Source organism: Gobio gobio (genome assembly GCF_949357685.1).
Source record: "Gobio gobio genome assembly, chromosome: 16".
Taxonomy (NCBI): Eukaryota; Metazoa; Chordata; class Actinopteri; order Cypriniformes; family Gobionidae; genus Gobio; species Gobio gobio.
In genome coordinates this window covers 6,313,186-6,334,786 of record NC_137109.1, presented here as the reverse complement: position 1 = coordinate 6,334,786, position 21,601 = coordinate 6,313,186, and the positions used below count along the sequence as shown (strand labels likewise).

Sequence of the window (21,601 nt, the reverse complement as noted above, 5' to 3'; positions counted from 1 at the left end):
AACAAGTCGTTTTTTTGAGTTCTAGAAAATAAGTGTGTGAAACATTAAAAATAGTCATCTGAAGTTTTCACGAATGCTTCATTCCATGAGTGGAACGGACTTCTCTGATCTCAGAAGTAAATGCTGTTATTTTGCATATTTATTAAACAGATTTAATGTATACACAATATAGTAACACTTCATAATAAATATAGTGTAATAAAGTATTTGCAAATACTCAATATGTAATATGTTAATATGTAGTCAATACATTAATAGACTATACATATAAGTGAGTTCTTCATTCATTGTTACTGTAATTAAAGTGTTATTGTTTAATTATGTTAAATAATGCTTTGTTAACAACGTATTAACCATAAATAGTTCTCACTTTAGATTAGGTCACGGAAAATGGGAAAATGGCATTAATTTAGTGCTTTAAACAAACCTTTAATGGACATGAATTGCATTAAGAGTTCACAAAGAGGTACAAATACATTAAATATATTCCCAAAACTAAACATAACCACTTAAAAATAAATAAATCCTATCAATATGAATCACGTACATACAAATACTCATAAGATCACATTGTTAAAATTCATCAGTGAGGATTATGGGTAGGTTTAGAGGAAAGAATATACAGTTTGTACAGTATCAAACTCATTATTTCTGTGGAAAGTCCAATTAATATCCAAGAAATGTTGGTTTAAAGCACTTAATGTCATTTTCTGTGACCTCTAATCTAAAGTGAGAACTTTAGCTGTTAATACGTTAACAAAGCATTAATTAACTCTTTACATGAGCTAATTAAACAGTGACAAATGAACGCACTGTTTGTATACAGTCTAATAATGTATTAAACTATTAGTTAACTAGTTTGCAAATGATTTGTAAGTACTTTATTACAGTATATGTATTATAAAGTGTCCCCCAATACACAATGGCAAGAAGAATCATTGTCAAACTTTTTTATTTACATATGTTTTCAAACACACACCTCGTCCGCTATTGGTTGGTTCAATAGGTAGCCCCGCCCCAAACTCACACCATTGGTCGAGCTTAAGCTGGTCATGTTTTGGTTATCTTTGTACATTTTTATCTTTAGCAGTCTGATCAAACGAGGCGTCCACATTCGGATCATTTATCATCGGAAATGGAAGGTCAAGTTGAGCAGATTGGATTGTGGGATATAGTAGTTGTAGGTAGCATGGTACAATGATCCAAACTTAGCCAAAACCCAATAATTACTTGGTGAGCCTAATATTATTGTATTATTTCACTCTGAAGAGGCCGACCGCGTGACTCAAAGCAGAAGGAGAAAACTGTGAGCATAGACGAGCAACTGGAAGAGTGATCAATCAAAAGAAATACAACGCAACGAGCAATCAAGGCACTTTTAATGGCAGAAATCATCACCTGAGGCAGGACAATTTAAGACACGTTCATTCACCCTGAGGTTTCCTCACCTCACACTGCCTCTGAATCACGCTGATTTGACTTTGGACACTTGATATGCACATTTATGAGGTAGAAATGAAAACACGTTGCTTGCCGTTGTGCGTCTTCCAAATCTACGCATTTTGACCCAAACAAATTCAATATAAAACTGTACATTGGATTAGTTGTTCACGCCCCGTTACCCTCGACTACACCCCTCGGGCAGAGAAATCCAATGAATTGAGCAAACTTCCATTAAAAACTTTAAAATGTAATCTGTAATATATAAAAAAAAAGCAAGAAGGCACATACAGGGTCAAGCAGAACTTTACCAAATCAATCACTCATTTAAACATCAAGGCACTTTTGTGCATTAATATTTGCCAGAGCTCCTCCGCCGCTCCTCATTCAGCCAAACAGGAAGCTGCACAAAAACAAAAGGCATTTATGTTAGACAGGAAATTCAGTCATCATTGGTAAATCCATTCCTAAATGATAATTCTTATTATATACACTATAGTTCAAAGATTTTAGACTTATTTGTTCAAAAATACAGTAATATTGAATTAATATTTAGTTTAATATCGAACATTAAATATTATTCCAATTTAAAATATCCGTTTGTAACTATTGTGATTTATTCCTGTGATGGTAAAAGAATTTTCAGAACCTTTTCTGATTATTTCAATGTTGAAAACCGTTGCAATGCTTACTATTTTTGTGGAAACTGTGATAGATGGATTCTAAAATGAATAGAAAGCTCAAAAGAACAATTGATTTCAAACAGAAATCTTTTGTAACATTATACTCGTCTTGTGTGTAATATTGCGCCGCTGCACTCATGGGACGGCTCAAAGTTCCTTGATTATTACGCAGGAATGAGAGTATAGTTCCTAGCCATATCGGCCTAAAAAATCACAACTTTTCATTTTCCGTCAGTCTTAGTAAACGATGTGACTATACACATCACAACATGTAAATAGGAAAATGTTGGAGTTATTTTGTCTCTTATTGAGCAGTGGCTAGCTGGAGCTGTTTACCTCCAGTCTTTGTGCTAAGCTAGGCTAGCGGTGGGTGCGTCAGACAGAGTTATGGCACACACGGAGATGAGAATGGGATGGATACAGTGAATAAGATAATCACTATCACTATGACGGTCATAAGAGGACATGAACGCACAAACGTCATCTCTAGAACCACAGAGAGTCACTTTATGAGCATTTCACCGTTTCATTTGCGATGAGTCATATCATAAACACAGAAACTCAAAGGTCTTCACAGCAACACGTCAAAATAAAAGTCTGGTTTATCTTGACAAATACATTACTGTTGTACAGTAGAATTTAGATGCTCTCAATTAATAATACTAACACTAATGTAATAATAATCAAAATTTTATTTTTTTAAGTAATTCATTAAAATGTTTGTGTTTTAATGTTTTAATTTTAACCATATAAAGCTCTGTTGTGCAGCTTTGTTTGACAAAAAAAGTTTAATTCAATTAAAAGATAAAAATCTTCATTTGATTACCAGAAAATACACAACACAGATTTTGTGGGAAATCTTTTCATAGAAATGAAATTAAAAAGAAAAAAATAATAATATGGTTGTTTTTATTAACTAAATTAAGGAGCTAGTAGTCTACTATTTGCTGGTAAATATTACATTAATCAAACATCACAGACAGTGGCAGACAGAGACCAGGGCAGCTCTGGCATAATGTCAATAACACTTCTAGAAATTACTTGCAGGTTCTTTACAGTTATTGATGTAAACATCCCTAAAGTACCGTAAAAAGGTACCGCTACCGAATTTCGGGTACCGGTTAAAATGTGAACGGCGCCCAACCCTAGCGCTGACACATCAGATGCGCGTTTAAAACATGACAGTGAAATGGTATGACTACAGAACACTACAATACTTGTTGCCACATCATTATAAAGTAATACATTTCTTGACTAGATGCTGCAGGTACATAGCAGTGAGTATGTTTGTCAAGGAGGCTAAGAGAACGCTATTAGCAGTACCTCAAGCAGGTAAAACAATGTGATGATAACACACGCAAGTCCGACCCAAATGTTGCATATATAAAATCAGTGATGTGAGAACGCAAACTGTATCGCCATGCTGCCGACAGAAATATAAATAAAGCAGAAGCACACTCGATTATCTCCTTCTAAAAAAGCAGACTGTTGGATGTATATAAATGGTAACACTGCAATACGATTCCATTTGTAACATTAACTAAGATTAATAAATGCTATGGAAGTATTGTTCATTGTTAGTATGTTCATTTCAACATTAAATTGAGTTTGAATTTTTTTCTGTTAACCTTGGTTAATGCACTATGAACTAGCAAGAATGATCAAGGTAAAATTGTAGTGCTAATATTAATATATGCTGTAAAAATATACATAGTTCATATAGTTATATACATATAGTTGATGTAAGCTAACACATCCTTGTTGCATAGGGGCTTGCATAGTGTTACCATTGAAATGTACATGCATGTTTCCAGGTTATAGCTAAAGGACCAAATTTGACCTGTAATATTTTAATGTTGAAATTATTTTCGGAAGAATTTGTTCCGTTAGAACGTCTCATTTTAATATTCATATTTATATGCTTTTAAGTAAGCACATTTTCATGGATCAGTCCTGTTCTTTAATTTCTTGTTATAAAGTTCAGCACTGTTTTTTTTTAATCCAGTATTTTTTTAATCCAGCAAGTGCGGTCCAACCTAGCTATCGGTCGACCTCTACTAATGACGGTCTCATGATCTCACCTGTAAGGATATCCGTGGTATTTAGCCCTGAAGACTGACAGCAGCCAACTGAAGAACAGCACCACCAGCCCGATTCCTGCCATACACATGACTGGAGAGAAAACATGACACATTAGAACGGTTCTCGCTCTAGTCTATGCAGCACAGCTCGTTTGACGGCATACTTTTCCTCTTCCCCACGTCCAGGTCGGAGGTCGCCGCTTCATGAAGCAGCACCATTCCTAGAGTCACCGCAGCATCTGAGTCAGAGTTCAGGAACATGTGCATGACGCCTGAATGACTGCTTGCGTTGGGAGTGTTTTTTTACATAATGATTAAAACAATCCACCTTGGTAAATCAAATTGCATGATTCATTTAAACACTCTCCTCACATAAATACTGCGTCTGAGAGGGAAACTCCTACAAATGCATATGCTATAAGCCTTTTCAGTGCTAACTTATCACTGCGGGTTTACTCTGGAGCAAGCTGTTCAATCTGGCTCATTGTGTCAGTGTAACTGATCTGAGCGCAGTGGCAGTGAAGGATACTGAAGAGAAGAACAATGTGAGTCTCTGCCACAAACTGAGCCTGACTGCTGCCGTGGATGTAACTCTGAAATCAAAGAGAGACATATTACTGTGGATTATCATTTGATCATGTGAGCGTGACCTGAGGAATCGAATGTTCAGTGCTGTTATCAATCATAACAGTGGATGTTTACTGACAAGCACCAAAACCAAGCCTTTCTGACTGAGGGTGGAACATGACCATGTTTTGCAAACATGGAACCGTTTTTGTGCAAAAACTTTATTAAGATCACAAACGGCCCTCAAGAAGATTAAAAAGGCATAACCCCCTTTAAAGTTTTGTGGCTTTTTATGCTAGATGACAACTTAAACGTTCATCAAATACACACATTTAGGATTTACAGTCTTTCTCTTCGAGGAAACTGGAGCAAAAATAGTGTGGACTCAAATCATACGCTCTATAGAATGATTTAAAGCATGTGACAAACTCTGCTATACAAAAGAGACTCTCAATATGAAATACATCAACATAGCAAAGAAAACTGGGACTGTCAAGACATTTCACGGGGTCTTTAAAATATAAAACCAGACGTGAGGTAAAGAGTGTAACGAACCACTTGGCCAGTGTTGGGGTTCTTGTGGGCGTATGGAGGTCCTCGGATGTGGTTCCACATTTGACCCGACGTCATGATCAAAACGAAACACTAGAGAGAGAGAGAGAGAGAGAGAGAGAGAGAGAGAGAGAGAGAGAGAGAGAGGTTGTTAACTAGGTTTTATGTAACGGAGGCCAGCTAGAAGTCGCTGTGAGAGTAAACCTCACTCCTCTGATCTCAAGAGACGCTCTAGAGACTGACGCTAGGGGTTGCAGCCTTTAGCCTCCTTGTTACAGGGTATCTGCAGGTTTCACCAAGTCAAATTTAAGACTTTTTAAGACCATTTTGAATTAAATTTAAGACCTACATCACATAATTTTTTTACAAAGGTAATGCAGAATAACAAAATTACTTGCAAATCAAATGTATTTAAATTGAACAAACTAGTATTAGTAAACTTGCACCTCCTCATAGCTCAATCCCACCAGGATTTCACACATACACACTTTTTTTTTTTACCCTATTATTATGTTAAACACACAATAAATAGTAAAAAAACAACAACTTTGTATTACAAAAAAAGGCTGGTCCAATATTGTGCTATCTATCTTTAATAACATGATCGCTTATGGCGGAAATATGACCAAAATCTTACAAGTAAACCACAGCAATAAGCAATTGTTTAATATAAGTAAAAAGTTCTCAAGTAATTAACTAATAAAGTAAATGGTCAGTAATAAAATAAGAACTTATAAACAAATGACAAATAAATACAACATAAAAATACAGATACAAACAGTGCTTTAAGTTTAAGTACCGTTTTTCCCCTGTTGTTTTTTAAAGGGCACCTATTATGCCTCTTTTTACAAGATGTCATATTGGTCTTGGGTGTCCCCAAAATATGTCTGAAGTTTCAGCACAAAATACCCCACAGATAATTTATTATAACGTGTTGAAAATGAGGCCTGTTTTGGAGGCCTGTCTATAAAAAGCGCTGTTTTGGTGTGTACCGCTTTAAATGTAAATGAGCTGCATATCCCCGGCCCGTCTTTAGAAGAGGGCGTAGCATATACATCTCTCCTGTGCATGGCAGATTGCATACAGGTCTCACAGGGCAGGTCTATGTTAAAATGGCAGTATCAGTCAAACCTTGCGGACGGGCCTTTTTTTCAGAGAATCTGAGAACAGCTTGTTCTGAAACACTGCTTATGATTTTTGGGGATTAAAAAAAAAATACTGGGTGGATTTTTATCGTTATAGGGTGGTTGTTTACACACACTGTCAACACACATTTAATGTTCAAACATCATGTAAAAGTGGATTTTGCATAATAGGTGCCCTTTAACACACAGGAGCGGGTACAGGCTATATTAGGTTGCTTTCATTTTAAGACCTACAGTAATGCGCAGATCCAATACTGACACTGCACTACTGATACTGACGTCCTGACTCCCAAACACGACATAACCACCAATATTGACATATGCATAATAATGTGTGTATTGATCGTTCAAGGGCAATAAGCCTAGAAATAGACACATTCATATACTCACACGAGCACTGACAGGCGGCAAACGCGTGCGCAGAATCCGCAGCCAGTCTGACATCGGCCCGTGTGTCCGTAGCCAAATGAGTTTGTTTTTATGAACCTTTTTTAGTGCTATCAGGCATATCAGACTTTTATTTGGTCATTATGCGAGATAGCAGGTGAGAAAGATTTGCCTTCAATCTCACGATCGCGGAGCTGGAAGAACTGGAGAACTATCAGCTAAAGAATAAAATCCGTTTTATGTGTCTGTGGTACAATCCGAAAGAGACTTGCGCAAGACTCGGAGACTCTCGCAAATAACACGAAAGCCGATTGGCTGCAATATAAGATGCACGTTGGTCTCATTTGTAGTTGTAATACAGCGAAATATAGTTGGACTAGCGAACTACAACACGCCGAAATAAACACACACACACACACACACACTAAAGCGCTGCGGGAGTATTTCAAAAAGCAATAGAGGTAGCGTTACATGGACATTGGAAAATTATTTAAGACCTAGAACTCAATATTTAATCGAATTTAAGACTTTTTAAGGCCCTATTCTATGGCGTTTTGTAGTATAAATAGTGAGAGTAGTGGGTTCACACTGAAAACAACAAGATAAAGTGCCCTTTAAATACCCGGATGATGCACCTAATGAACAGAAAAATGAAGTGTGAACATTAGACACTTCATGAGCTCAACGGTCACTGATTTCCCCACATAGCCAAAAGGAGAGCGGCATCAGACTCCAACGCTGGATGACAAAATTATATAAAATCAGATACATTAGACAGTAGAGCATATGGTGCATAATATAAGGGCATAGTGTGTCATCTGGGACGCAACTGAAGACATTGCTAGGTAGTGGCTAAGGTATTCTGTGCAGTTGTTAGCATGTTGCTATGTTGAATGAAGGAAGTTTTCATAGAAACAATTGAGGAAGGAATAAATGAGGAATAAAGACATCACCAACCTAGACTGTAGATATGAGTTGTGTTCCTATTATTGTATTTTAATTCATTTTACATTCATTTTCATTTTTGACATTTCTTTCTTATTATGTTGTTGTTGTTGTTTGTTTTTAATGCCATTCTTGAGTTATCAAAATTTAAAACAGAAACTAAATTAGATAAAATATTTTCCCTCAAATCTAAATTAGAATCATTATTAGAATCCCATCTTTGCATTATAAAATAGGGATGCACCAAAATTTCGACTAAAGAAAATTGTCTGAAACAGCAATTTCCGGTTTCGGGCTTAAATGAACCAGAGGTTTAATTAGTGCTTCTCCGATTGCACGTTTTGACTGTGTTCAGAGTCTATTTCATGACACAATGTGGATAAACTACAACAGTTAAACATGTCAGCGGTGTGGACGCTAGCTCTGGATTGACAATATTATTGTGTAATTATATATGCGTTTCTTGAATCTAAAATCTTTTAGTCTGTGCTGTTTTCTGTTGAACAAAACTTCATTAAACATTTGTAGTGTGCTTGCCATTCAATAAGCGCAAAAAAGCTTTTGATATGTTACTTTTAATATGAGGCAAAGTCTCAACTTTGATCTGTTGATTTGATTATGAAATTCAAATAATAAATGCAGTTTTGCCGCTCTTTAATACAGCGTGACAGATCAATGTTGTGCAGTTCAAGGGGCACGTAAACCGATCATCTCATCTCCTCTTTACTACTAGTTACAGCACTAAATAAACATGAATGAACATCAGAAGGTTTGTTGAAATAAATCCCGTCTCATGTAATCGCTCAAACAATGCTTCAACCAGGGAAAGATGTCAATAAAACGGCATTAACGTTACATTTACCTCAAGAAAACTAATCAAATGTCCATAAACTCATTAGTTAGCAAGAATAAAATAACTCATAACCTGTTAGTGATGTCTTCATTAGCCTATTTAATGCATGTTTGAATCAATCTGTCATTAAAACAAGTTATTACAGTTTACTATTGACTAAATGTTGTTATTTTACCAACAAGCTGCAGTGGAAACACTTCTGTTATTAAAAGGTTTATATAAAAACTGCCTCATGTGCGAGTACTAAATGTTTGTACAACTCAGTTTTAGCCATTTGAGTGTTGATTATTAAAGGGGTGGTAAACCACGATTTCACTATTCTAACTTTAGCTAACGTGTAATGTTGCTGCTTGAGCATAAACAACATCTGCAAAGTTACAACGTTCAAAGTTTAAAGCAAAGGGAGATATTTGCTTTTAAAGAAATCAGTTTCTAAGAACTACAGCAAACGGCCAGTAGGCGACTACACACATTCCTCCAGGGTTGGTGACATCACCAGGCTCAATATTTACATAAACCCCTCCTCCGAGAATATTAAATAAGGGGGGGTGAGGCCATTTTGTATCGCGGCGCTGTTGTGGTATAGTTAGGCTGGAGTGTTGTTGCCGCAATGCCGAGGAAACGCTGTTATTTTCATCCGGATTGCAGGTCTGGGGTACTTGCTCTGTTCAGCCTTCATTGGGACGGGGGTGCGTTGCAGAGCGTTTAACATACAGCATGTTGCACGTGTGTTTGAGTCAGCGGGGAATCAGGCGCGCACAGGGCTCCCTGCATCCACCGTCTTCGCGATTTCAATGCCAGATTTGCACAACGTCAGCTGCGTGAAAAAAACACTGCCGGTGCGTGGATGCACGACGCGCGCGCTGCACAATTCACGGAGGACAACACAAACTTCCACAAACTTCGCGAGTTCAATGCAGGATATGCACAACGGCTTGTCCTGAAAGCTGGATTTACAAACAGAAGCTGTTCACGGGCCACAACCTGTAAGTCTGATTTATTTTTCATCGATGTGTTTTCCTGTAATAGGTTGTAGCAAGGAAGTAAACAGATGACAGCGCTGTTCTGCAAACCAGTCTGTTAAATGCTCATTCATACTTAACGTTATCCGACGAACACCTATCGTTACAAACACTAACGTTAAAATCTCAACAGCGAACCTGACATTAGTGTAAATGATTCTTTGATTAGAGCTTTTATGTATTGTTTAACTACAGGCTTGCTAAACATGGTTCTGTGTGTGATTTGGCTAACTTACTAAAGTCAGTGCTTAGTGTTCGTTTTGGGTTAGTTCTTGCGACAGATATTTGGCTATAATCGTTCTAAAAATACAAAAGTTAAAGTGCCATTCAGTAGCGATCACTATAGATCCGCAGTCTTTACTCTCGAGGACTGAACAGGTTCTGCTCGATCATCTTCACTCAAATGTTCTGGGTCTGATTCGGGCTCAGATTGGTGTGGTTTTATTGACGCCGTTGTTTCTAACACTGACCAAAGCACAGCCTCCGGTAAGGGGCGTGACGTTTCCGACATACGTGCACTAGGCGTTTAGCGAATCACAACACACTGGGCCAGCTAACCAATCAGAGCCCATCGCGTATTTTTGAGGGACTGGCTTCATACAACCCGGAAAGCATCAGACCGTTTTACAAGGAGGGACAGAGCAGTGTAGAATAAAGGTCAAATATATGAAAAATAAGGCAATTTTTTTTAAAACGAAGCATGAACACATGTTACAGTGCAGCCCACAAACACAGTCAAGCCTTCAAAAGAATGTGTTTTACCACCCCTTTAAGTAAGTTAGATTAATTAATTGATTATTTATTTTCAGTTCTGGCCAAATTTAAATTTCGCTTCATCCCTGCTTTAAAATATGAAGGTCAAGGTCTCACCAGTGCAGAGAAAGCCCAGACGTTCTTGTTGAAGAGGAACTCCAGGTTGTTTCGGCGCAAGTAAGCCAGACTGCCGATGAACGCCAGCAGCAAACCCAGCATCAGCGGCCCGGCGTAGTTCGGAGGCCTGATCACCCGGATCTGAACGACACACACACCAGCACGTTAAACACTGCCATGACCCGTCTGAAGCTGAATGTGTGCGCTCTGGACTTACATGGACATCTGTCCGGTCGGCCACCCATCGGGCCAGCTGCTCGGCTGCGAAGCCTCGGACCTGCAGCTCGTACGTGTCCGCTCGCTTGGGTTTGCCTTTGGCCGGGAAGTTGATGAATGTCGGAGCCGAGTTCATGTTGAGCTGCAGAAGACATACACAGAATGAAATAAGCAATGACGTAACCATTATAAATCGCCCTTAAGTCATCCTAGGTGTATATGACTTTCTGCTTTCAGACAAATAAAATCAGAGTTATTATAATGAATGTCCTGGCTCTTCCGAGCTTTATAATGGCAGTGAATGGTACCTTAGATTTTGAAGCCCAAAAAAGCGCATCCATCCATCATAAAAGTAATCCATACGGCTCCGGAGGGTTAAAGGGTAACTTCAGTGGTTTAGATTTAAGCTTTGCATTTAAACTGGGTCATTTATGCAGTAGAAATGTGAAATTATTTTTGAATTTGGTGCCTTCTAGACTGAAAAAAGACAGAAAATGTATTTTTGTCTCATGTGGATGAAAGACAACAACTCCCAGAATGCACTTGCTTCGCTGCCCTACGAGGCCACTCCATACACCGTCGTTTTGATCTTCATAGTAATATAATCATTTAGTTCAGTTAGAGAATAAACACTACAATTAAAATCTGAACGTGTCTTTTCAATAAAGTGTGAGTGAGCCGAACGAGAGTCACGTCACAGACTCAGCAGTGTCAGATTTCATTCATCACGAAGAGCTGAGCGGAACTGAGGTAACGTTAAGCGCCAGTCTGGCACGTTTTCAGATCGCATATGGAAGCTAAACTATCACAGGAATTAATTGAAAAGTTGAAACACTCACTTTGCTCTGCATCGCCCCGTTAAGATTGTCCGTGCGGCCGTCTGTGTCTTACATTCTGTGTGTGAGATCTCTCCTCTGTGGACGGGTTGATAACATGCGGAACAGCTCCATCTAGTGGCTGTAGTCTTTAGCCTCTGGCCAAAAAATCCTCTGATGACGCAAAATGACGATATTTGCGTCATCGGAGGAATTTTTCCAGAAATAAAATGCATAATTCTCTCGTCTCAGGGGGATATGAGGGGGGAAAGTACCATCATTTGAATATACTACCGGGTTTTTACTGATACAAAGCCTAATGCTAAATCAATGAAGTTACCCTTTAATAAAGACCTTCTGAAGCGAAGCCATGCGTTTGTGTAAGAAAAATATCCATATTTATAACTTCATAAACTATAAATCACTGGCTTCTGGTAATGGCCGTACGCTAGTCTAGTTACGGCGAAAGAGTGACCTCTGACCCAACACATGACGCGTGACCTCTGACCCGACGCATGATGTGGGATGTAGATTAGCGTGAGCTCAGGTGAGAGTCGATGCCTCTCGCGGTTCAAACAACAAACACAAGCTCGTCCCACATTTCTCTTTAAAAATGCTGCTTTTAGACTTTGTGACCGGTGTTTTGTTTTGCTCTATCCTCGGCGTTCCACGTTCATTGATGCGTCATGTGTCAGGTCAGAGGTCACTCTTCCGCCGGGACTAGACTTGCGTACGGCCGTTACCGACAGCCAGTGATTTATAGTCTATAAAGTTATAAATATGGATATTTTTCTTACACAAACGCATGGCTTCGCTTCAGAAGGCCTGTATTAACCCCTGGAGCCATATGGATTACTTTTATGATGGATGCGCTTTTTTGGGCTTTAAAATCTCAGTTACCATTCACTGCCATTATAAAGCTTGGAAGAGCCAGGACATTCATTAATTTAACTCTGATTGTATTTGTCTGAAAGAAGAGGTGTCATGTATACCTAGGATGGCTTGTGAGTGAGTAAATCATGGGATAATCTTCAATTTTGGGTGAACTAACCCTTTAAATGTCAACATGAATCATAATTTACCATATTTATTTTCTTATTACACATTACTGAGATTTTTTTTTCACTTGAAAATACACTGCCCGGCCAGAAAAGGGTCTCTGTTTGGATTTAAACAGGCAAATGCTTGAGTCTATGATTGGATCATTATTGCAGAGATTAATATGTTTCTAGCATGTTATATGTTTGGATTGTGTAGCTTTTCATTTCTTAAACAACCATGAAGGAAGACACATCATGGCCATAGTCCAGCATGACAATGTCAGGATTCATCAGCTCAAATTGTGAAGGAATGGTTGAAAGAGAGCCTGAAGAATCATTTTCACCTCCTTAAATTCATTGAAAGTCTTTGTAGGAGACTTTACACAGTGCTGGACTCTTGCATTGACAATACAAGATACTGACCAAAAATGTGTGCACCTCTTGATGGAAATAAATGATGTGATGTTATTTCCATCAAGAGGTGCATCAAGTTTTGGATCTAGAATATGGTCATGATGTGTCTTCCTACATGGTTTAAGAAATGAAAAGCTACACACTCCATCGATTAGGGTAAGAAGAACTGTTGCCAAACATATAACATGCTAGAAATATAATTAAAAAATCGCATTACTCTTAAGGATAGACTCTTAAATCCAAACTGCACTTTGTTTCCCAGTGTATATCACATACCACTTCATGTTCACTTTAAAAGATTAAGATATGAGGTGGAGTACAAAATAAATTCAGGACGATTACCATCTGGAAAACATCTTGGCCTTCATCAAAATCCACCATTGCAAAGAAAATCCGGTTAGTAAACGCACTCGAATAACGCCAAGAGTTCGCCAGGATCTGGTACTCTTCATCTGCCTGTCTGAAAACACAAGCAGAAAAACATTGTTTTTATTCAACTGAAAAACATCAGGCTTGTTTAATGCAATTCATTCTGTGCAAAGGTTTTCATGTGAAGAATGTAATTTTTGTAACTGGAAATGCAAAAATAAAGACTAATTTTGGTTTTCAAATGCTCGCAAAACAAAAATATTATAACATATTGAGGTCTTAAAGGATTAGTTTACTTCAAAATGAACATTTCCTGATGATTTACTCACCCCCATCTCATCCAAAATGTTCATGTCTTTCTTTCTTCAGTCGAAGAGAAATTACGTTTTTTGAGGAAAACATTCCAGGATTTTTCTCCACATAATTGACTTCAATGGGAACCAACGGCTGAAGGTCCAAATCAATGCAGTTTCAAAGGAAGGGCTTCAGAGGCTCTGACTGATCCAAGACGAGGAATAGGGTCTGATCTAGACAAACCATCCGACATTTTCAAGAAAAACTATTTCTATACTTTTTAACCACGGATGCGCGACTTCAGTGTTGTTGTTCTGCGTCATCACGTCGGAAAGGTTGCGATCGTGATGTACGTGGAAGTGCCGACCCAGTGTTAGGCCGGCTACACTGCAATTTCGTTTTTGTATTGACAGGTGCAATATTTAAAATTCGATAATTATTATTATTTTTAAAAGAAAATTACAATTATATCTGCATTTATGTCAAAACCTAGAGACTTTCAAACATCAAAATGTAATGTATTTATATGTATTCGTGTCAAAATTACATATAAACAGCTTTTCCTATTTTATTTTGCCTGGAAACGCTTCCAACACACTTGCGTGTCGCGGGAAAAATAGGCGTCGGTTCTATTTCTAGCATGCCCGCGTTTGACGCGCGTGTCACGCAGGAAGTGTGCAAGCTCTAACCTGTTAACATGGGAGCCGAAATAAAAACGGACACGCTACGCAGCTGAGACGCTCACGCCACGCTTGCAGTGTGTAGCCGCCCTTAAAACAAACGTGCAAAGACTAAATCAAACGCCCTTTACAAATATAAAAGGTAATTTTGATGTTGGATGAGAACATGAGAGAGTTTTTCAGCACTGGGTCGGCACTTTGTGACCTTTCCGACGTTATGACGTCATATGCCATGAAGAAGAACAACACTGTAGTCGCACATCCGTGGTTAAAACGTATATAAATGTTTATTATTTTCTTGAAAATGTCAGATGGTTTGTCTAGATCAGACCCTATTCCTCGTCTTGGATCGTGCAGAGCCTCTGAACTGCATTGATTTGGACCTTCAGCCGTTGGTTTCCATTGAAGTCCATTATGTGGAGAAAAATCCTGGAATGTTTTCCTCAAAAAACTTAATTTCTCTTCGACTGAAGAAAGAAAGACATACACATCTTGGATGAGATGGGGGTGAGTAAATATCAGGAAATGTTCATTTTAAAGTGAACTAATCCTTTAAGAAGCAGAACGATTGGTCTGTGCTATGGGGTGGTGCAGGTATGACATCACTTTGTAGGCCGCAGAAGCGAGTTAGCCTTTTAGCACTTCCGGTTCCCTCGTCCCGAAGTCAATGGTTTTTTTTTGGTTAAACGGCTGAAATAAGGTCTGTGGTGAACACAAGCTCACGTTTTATAATACGACATAGGGCTGCCACGATATTAGATTTTTCACACCACGGTTATTGTGGCCGACAAAAAAAAAAATTCACGATATCGATTTAGTTTAGACTGTTTAGCCCGTTTTGTTTTCGAGCGCCGTTGCGACCAGCATCAGCCTGCCTCAGCTTGTCAAAAATGTGTTTTTACTGTGGTGGTGATAGTAAACGTTTAAACTAACATTGTGATATGCTTGAAGTGTTTTATATTTATGGATTTTATTATAGGAAAGACAAGTCAAGTGTTGATTTGAGAGGATAAATTGATCAAATATGTGGTCAACTGGTCGGCTGCTTGGTCATTACTTTAAAAAAACAAAAACTTTAATTTAACAAACAAAAATTGCTCCAAATTAAAAAAAAAAAATTAACTTAATAAATAAACTAAACAAAAATAGTCCAGCTTTGTTTTTAATGTCAAAATAGGTATATTTTTATGGCTAAAACACGTAAAAAACACGGGCTCCAGTCCGACTCGGGACACTGGAGTATTTACGTGTCATGTTATCATAAGAGTTCATTTTAAATATTGTGGTTATCGCCAATACCAGTATATTGCGACACCCCTAACACGACATAAAATACATCAGCATTACCACACTCGTGATTTTTTAAAGCGGTTACCTGTCTTGAAAAAGGCGGTTGCTAACAAGTGGCTAAATGGGACTACAGAGGCTGTCTGGGAGATTAAATGGCATCATGCTGTAAAGGCAATATATATACTTATAATTGTGCTCTTATAAACTAGTCTAACTCAGACGTTCTGGGAAAATGTTTTGAGATAAAAACTGAAAGAGTCGGACTCGGACGTTTAGTGATGGTGACCGTGGTGTAGTCCGTTTATAGCCTACCTTTACTTCTGGCGACTGCTTTTAGGCTTCAGAATTAATAAAAGCAGTGTTCATCTGCGATAATTATCTTGATGGATAAACCGTGTAAGTATCATACACGCGTGTTGATCACAGAGCCTGTTTTTAGCGATAATCCAAAAGCCTTTGGGCTAATCCAAAAGCCTAGGGAACCAGTGTGATGCGACCAAATATAAAAATTTGATTATTTGAACATTTTACCCCGATTACGATTATTTAGCTTTTTTTTTTGCCCTCATAGTTCACTGATAAGGTTTGTACTGTAAATATTTTCTACTATTAAAGGTGGGATATTTTTATCTAATGAAAAAGTGCATTTCTTTGTGGACTACTTGAAGGAAACGGTTCACTTTCAGCAGTTATTGTCAATGGGGCAGATTTCTGCTTGTTGTACATCAGATACAGATACATTAACACAGTAGGCCTACATTACATTTATTTGAATGCATTAATGAGAGAGGGATTGTGTGTGTGAATTACTCATAGCGTCTCTATTCATTATGAAGCTGTGGTTTTTACTTACTGCAAAAGGTATTCAAATCTATAACGGTTGAGTTTCTGAGCTACTTTAGAGATAAATCACAGGACGGCATTGACAATGAGTTTCTGCGCTCCTCTCTGCGCGCAATCGTCACATGATGTGCGAGCTTCTGTCTGAGTGTTTGTTTGTCACAATATATCAGGCATTAGTTCAACATAATACACATCTGATGGCCTAAAATCGCTTCAATGTTCAAACTGGCAGGCCTTAAAACACATACAAATAACAAAGCTTTGTGAGGAGGCAAGTGAACGTGATCTGGCGCGCGTTGTCAGAGACGCGACACGACTCTCTGTCTCACAGAAAAAAGCTCATGAGCACTGAACGGAGAAGTTTTCCATAACGTTGTTCTTGAATAGTGCACAATCGCTTTAATGTTACGCTGGCAAGCCTTTAAACTCATTTACTTGACAAACTTCATGAGGACGCAAGTGAACGTGATCTGGCTTCGGGGCTTGTGCGCGCCGTCTCTCTGTGTGTATCAGCGCATATAAAAACAGCGATTAACTGACCTGTATAAAATATGCCATTGCCATAGTAATACTGAGCATCTATAAACACAGATAACTGCTCCTGCATCTTTCAGTGTGCCTGCAAACTGCACTTGATGTGACTGACGGGGCGGAGTCACGTGAAAACCGAGATAACCGACATGGGAAAATTACGTCGGTAAGAGGTTTCGATTCGTTTTCGGTTAATCGTCCAGCCCTAGAATTTAGCCTACAAAATGACGTCACACCGACATCCCTCTATAAACTAAACATTATTTACAACATTATACCTTTTAATATTGTCTCTGCAAACAGTCTTGATCGTTTTCACGGCAGTCTGGAGCGTGAGCTTCCTGTCACATTATGACCTCAATGAATCGTCAAGAGCCATGGGTATTAACAGAGGTGGACAGTAACGAAGTACATTTACTTGAGTACTGTACTTAAGTACACTTTTTGAGTATCTGTACTTTACTGAAGTATTATTTTTTAGGGAAACTTTTACTTTAACTTCACTACATTTGAAAGACAAATACTGTACTTTTTACTCCACTACATTTCTATCAAGGTCCTCAAAGTCAAAAGTCGTTTCTGTAGCAGCTTTGCAAGTCAGTGGATGATTTTGTTTCTTCTTTAAAAGTTTTTTTTTTTTTTTTTGCAAAATGTAAATGTCTGGGAGAAAGAGAAGCATAGACATATGGATGAATCTGAAAAAGCCTGATGAAAGAGCTCAGTTCAGTCTGTTTTTTTGTGCCTCTCAAATGCCAGAGCACTAAAGTATTCACGTAAACAAAGTTGATTATGTCTTAAGTGAACGTAAACAGTTGGGGGAATATCGGATGTGTATCAGTGTGTAGGATTTGTGCATTCTGCCTTAAAGTGACAGCAGCTTTGTAAAAAGCTTTCTAACTTTTAAGCATTTAAATTAGTTCAAGGTAGTCGTATGGAGCATCACTAACTGGCTTAAACTACCATGGCATAGCGTGCATTTATACAAAAAATAATAATAATAAAATAATGCATTGACATAAAAAAGGAAATTTACTTTTGATACTTAAGCACTTTTAAAAGCAAGTACTTCTGTACTTTTACTTAAGTAAAAATTGTTTTTAACAACTTTCACTTGTAACAGAGTAATATTTGACCAGTAATACTTTTACTTTTCACTCGAGTAATGGAGTTGTGTACTTTGTCCACCTCTGGGTATTAATTTAGTTTTGCCTGTATGTGTTTTTTTGACTCTTTAAGTAAGGGCACCCATGACTTGCATTATAAGAATCACAGAGGACCACAATTTCAACTAAAAAATCTTCACCCAAAACATTTAGTGGTGAACCCTTTACATTCTCTCTCTACTATTTCCAGCTCATTCCACCTTCATGATGTGTACCCGTAGTGGCGTTCTGCACTCACACACAGCTGACTGACGTGCGGTGGACTCACTTGCAGACGGCACACTGTCTCTGCTGCTGCAGCGCCGTGAACATGATGATGACGGAGTAGTTGCGTGGAGGAGCTCGGATCAGCCTCCTGAACTTCTCTCCGTTCAGCCGGATCACGGCACGCTTACTGGTCCACTCCATCATCTGGCTGACCTTCTCTGAGAGCAGGGTCTGCAAACACACACACACACACACACACACGTGAGCACAAAACCAGTCATAAGTGTCTCACGGGTATATGTGTGGCAATGGCCAACTAGGGGTGACCCCAAATAGTCGAAGATTCGATGCATCGATTTGCGGAGCCTGATTCGACCATCAGTTAAAAAGAGAAAGTTAACAATTCTGGCTAAACTTTCGTTGTTTTAATAATTTATTTATTTTTATTTTATTTATTGATCACTCAAGGTTACCTAATTTAACTGTGGCTTGTGTTTAAAAAAAAATATATGTTCCCCTGCACTTTGCACACATTTATTATGCTCCCTGTGACTTGATTCTGACTTTTTATTATTAGAAATGTATATTCTGTTCTAATTTAACTCTGTTAATTACTTTTGCTGATTAATGTAATTTTGCAAAATGTGAAATGCAAATCCTGTCTGCAGTCAGTGTGTTCTTTTCCTCTCTAGGCAGGTATTTTTTTTTAGGTTTATTTATCAAAATGCTCTTTTATATATTTGTGTGATGTTCTGTATCGATCGCGGCTTTAAAATGTTATGAGAAAACGTTTTACGAATGTTTATCCATCACATTACCTTTTATTTAAACCGAAATAAGAAAGCCATTGTCAGTTCGTCTGTCAGTTGGCAGGCAGTTTTGGTCACTTTATTAAAAGTTGTTGCTGTGTGGAGTGTGTAAAATAAAAAAAATAGTTTTACCCTCCTGCTGACTACCTAGTGTCGTGCCCCTCCCAACCCATTCACACACACATAGATGATTCGACTATCGGTCGACTACAGAAAGATTCGACAATTCTGATTCGAATGTGTAAATCATTAGTCGGGGACACCCCTATAGCCAACAATACATTGTATGGGTCAAATTTTTTTCTTTTACGCCAAAATCATTAGGATATTAAGATCATGTTCCATGAAGATATATTGTACATTTCCTACCATGTATATATATATCACAAATGTATAATTATTAATAATACACAGTGCTACGGACTTCATTTGGACAACTTTAAAGGCGATTTTCTCTCTATTTAGATTTTTTTGCACTCTCAGATTTTAAAATAGTTGCAACTCGTCCTATCCTAACAAACCACACATCAATGGAGTTTATTTATTCAGCTTTCAGGTGATGTATAAACCTCAATTTCCAAAAAAAAGACCCCTATTTTGTGGTCCAGGGTCACATGTAGACCAGCCCCTCATTCACAGGACAGGTTCAGTCCTCAAAGAGGAACTCATGTTCATTGTCAAGTCAAGTCAACTTTATTTATATAGCGCTTTTGACATTGCAGATTGTTTCAAAGCAGCTTTACGGTGTTAAACAGGAAAATAATGCAGCATAATTTTTATCAGCCGTCTAGCCAGAGAAAAAATGTAATCAGTTCATTTCATTTCAATTATCATACAGTGACAGTGTGGGCTTTAGATCAGTAATTAGAGCAGTAATCTAGTTTATATGGTTCATTTAGTTGAATAATTCATCAAACATTGTCCTACATGAACCACACGAACAGAAGCAGGACAGTCAGGTCAGGCTGGCTGATGTACAACAGGAAGCTTAGCTTAGTTTGCATACAGGGCCAAGGGTGTCAGCTCACAATACACTGAATAAAACCGAGATCAATCATTCATTGGAAGTCATTTAAAGATGGATTACAGTGTTCTCGCAAATGCAAACACGAACGAGTCATTTAATCCCCTCATGAGCTGTTGAGACAGAGACAATCTCTCAGAGCCTTTGAGAAACCAGTCGGCTTATATATGAGGGGCACAAACAAAACACTCAATAACAAGCCAAGAGAAGCCACTGACCTCCTTCTTTTTCTGCCCATTTGATGGCGTGCCGTGTAAACTGACAGCGAGGAAAACAACTATCAAAAGTTTATAAAACATTTCTGAAACTGCCACTGTCTGCGGCCACGACAGTTCTGCAGGAAGCAACTCCTGTCCGCTTCCTATTGGTGGAGCTCAGCGGAAGAGGAAGAATTTTAGAATAAAAGTCTCAAGCGACTGTTAGTATTTCAAAATAAAAGCCTCAAGCTGCCAGTTTCGTTTACTAAATACATAAAAAAATACATATATATCACAATCTGTTCGTATGTAACGTTATGTAGAACGGGTTAAAACGGTGTAAAGGTGGTTTAGTATAGTAAACGTACGATTATAAAGTCAAATTCAACAAAGGGTATGGCATGATTGATGAAAAAAGACCCTGCAGTCCAGAAATATATAGAAAATACATAGAAGTGAGGCAGGTCTGTGGACATAAAAGACAGGAAAAATAAAACTAATTTAAAATGCTGGTGTCGTGTTTCCCACTGTACATATCTATATCTTATAATGCTATTTTAGCCACAGACACAAAGTATTATGTAGGCTTATGATCTAAAACTCGTAGTTTTGTTGGAAGACTGTGGACTTTTATGTTATGGTTTAAATATACATTTTATTATTTAATATATTTTTTGCAAAACATTTTCTCTCTCTCTACGTTAATTACCAATTGTGTACTTTCTGTTGGTAGCAGTGTGTAAAAAAAAAATCAGTATTTTTGCTATTTCCTCCTGGGTGCCCAGGAAGATACACCAGCATGTTTCTAATGATTTATTGATTATGGTGAATAATTTACATACAGTTACGGCTTGCACATACAACTGTGTGTACAATCACAAAATTCACAAAAATCAACAAAGCCGTTAGGATGAAAAAAGAAAGCAGAAAATTCAAAAATTCACAAAAATAACAAAGCCGTTAGGATGAAAAAAGAAAGCAGAAGCTGCGTGCTCAGGGATATCGCTAAAAAATTTATTATCTATTAATTTTTATTCAAAACATTGCTATTGTTGGCTTCTATGTGTTTTAAAACGAAACGAAAGGGTAGATATTAGATTACTTGAAAAATAAACACTCCGACATCCCGAGATGCATTGACGCGCGCGCGCGAGCGTGTGTGCT

The 21,601-nt window shown here is 38.0% G+C and overlaps 1 protein-coding gene across 1 annotated transcript; it reads right to left on the bottom strand.

Moving 5' to 3' along the window:
* Positions 1 to 122: 122 nt before the first annotated feature.
* On the bottom strand, positions 123 to 21,586 carry magt1 (magnesium transporter 1). Its single transcript, XM_079838988.1, has 10 exons — positions 20,459 to 21,586; positions 18,469 to 18,638; positions 13,373 to 13,490; positions 10,763 to 10,903; positions 10,546 to 10,686; positions 5,327 to 5,416; positions 4,734 to 4,797; positions 4,369 to 4,443; positions 4,205 to 4,295; positions 123 to 1,843 (listed from the first exon to the last, which is right to left on the bottom strand). The coding sequence occupies exons 1-10, from the start codon at positions 20,537 to 20,539 to the stop codon at positions 1,828 to 1,830; spliced, it is 987 nt and encodes a 328-aa protein (XP_079695114.1). The 5' UTR covers positions 20,540 to 21,586; the 3' UTR covers positions 123 to 1,827.
* Between the last annotated feature and the right edge of the window lie 15 nt (positions 21,587 to 21,601).

What these genes read in the sequence shown, in the direction of transcription:
- magt1 (XM_079838988.1), bottom strand. Translation starts at nt 20,539, where the DNA reads ATGTTTTATAAACTTTTGATAGTTGTTTTCCTCGCTGTCAGTTTACAC. An exon ending in AGACAGTGTGCCGTCTGCAA is followed by an intron (nt 13,491 to 18,468) that starts GTGAGTCCACCG and finishes TTGTGTTTTCAG; the next exon opens with ACAGGCAGATGAAGAGTACC. An exon ending in CCGACCGGACAGATGTCCAT is followed by an intron (nt 10,687 to 10,762) that starts GTAAGTCCAGAG and finishes TGTGTCGTTCAG; the next exon opens with ATCCGGGTGATCAGGCCTCC.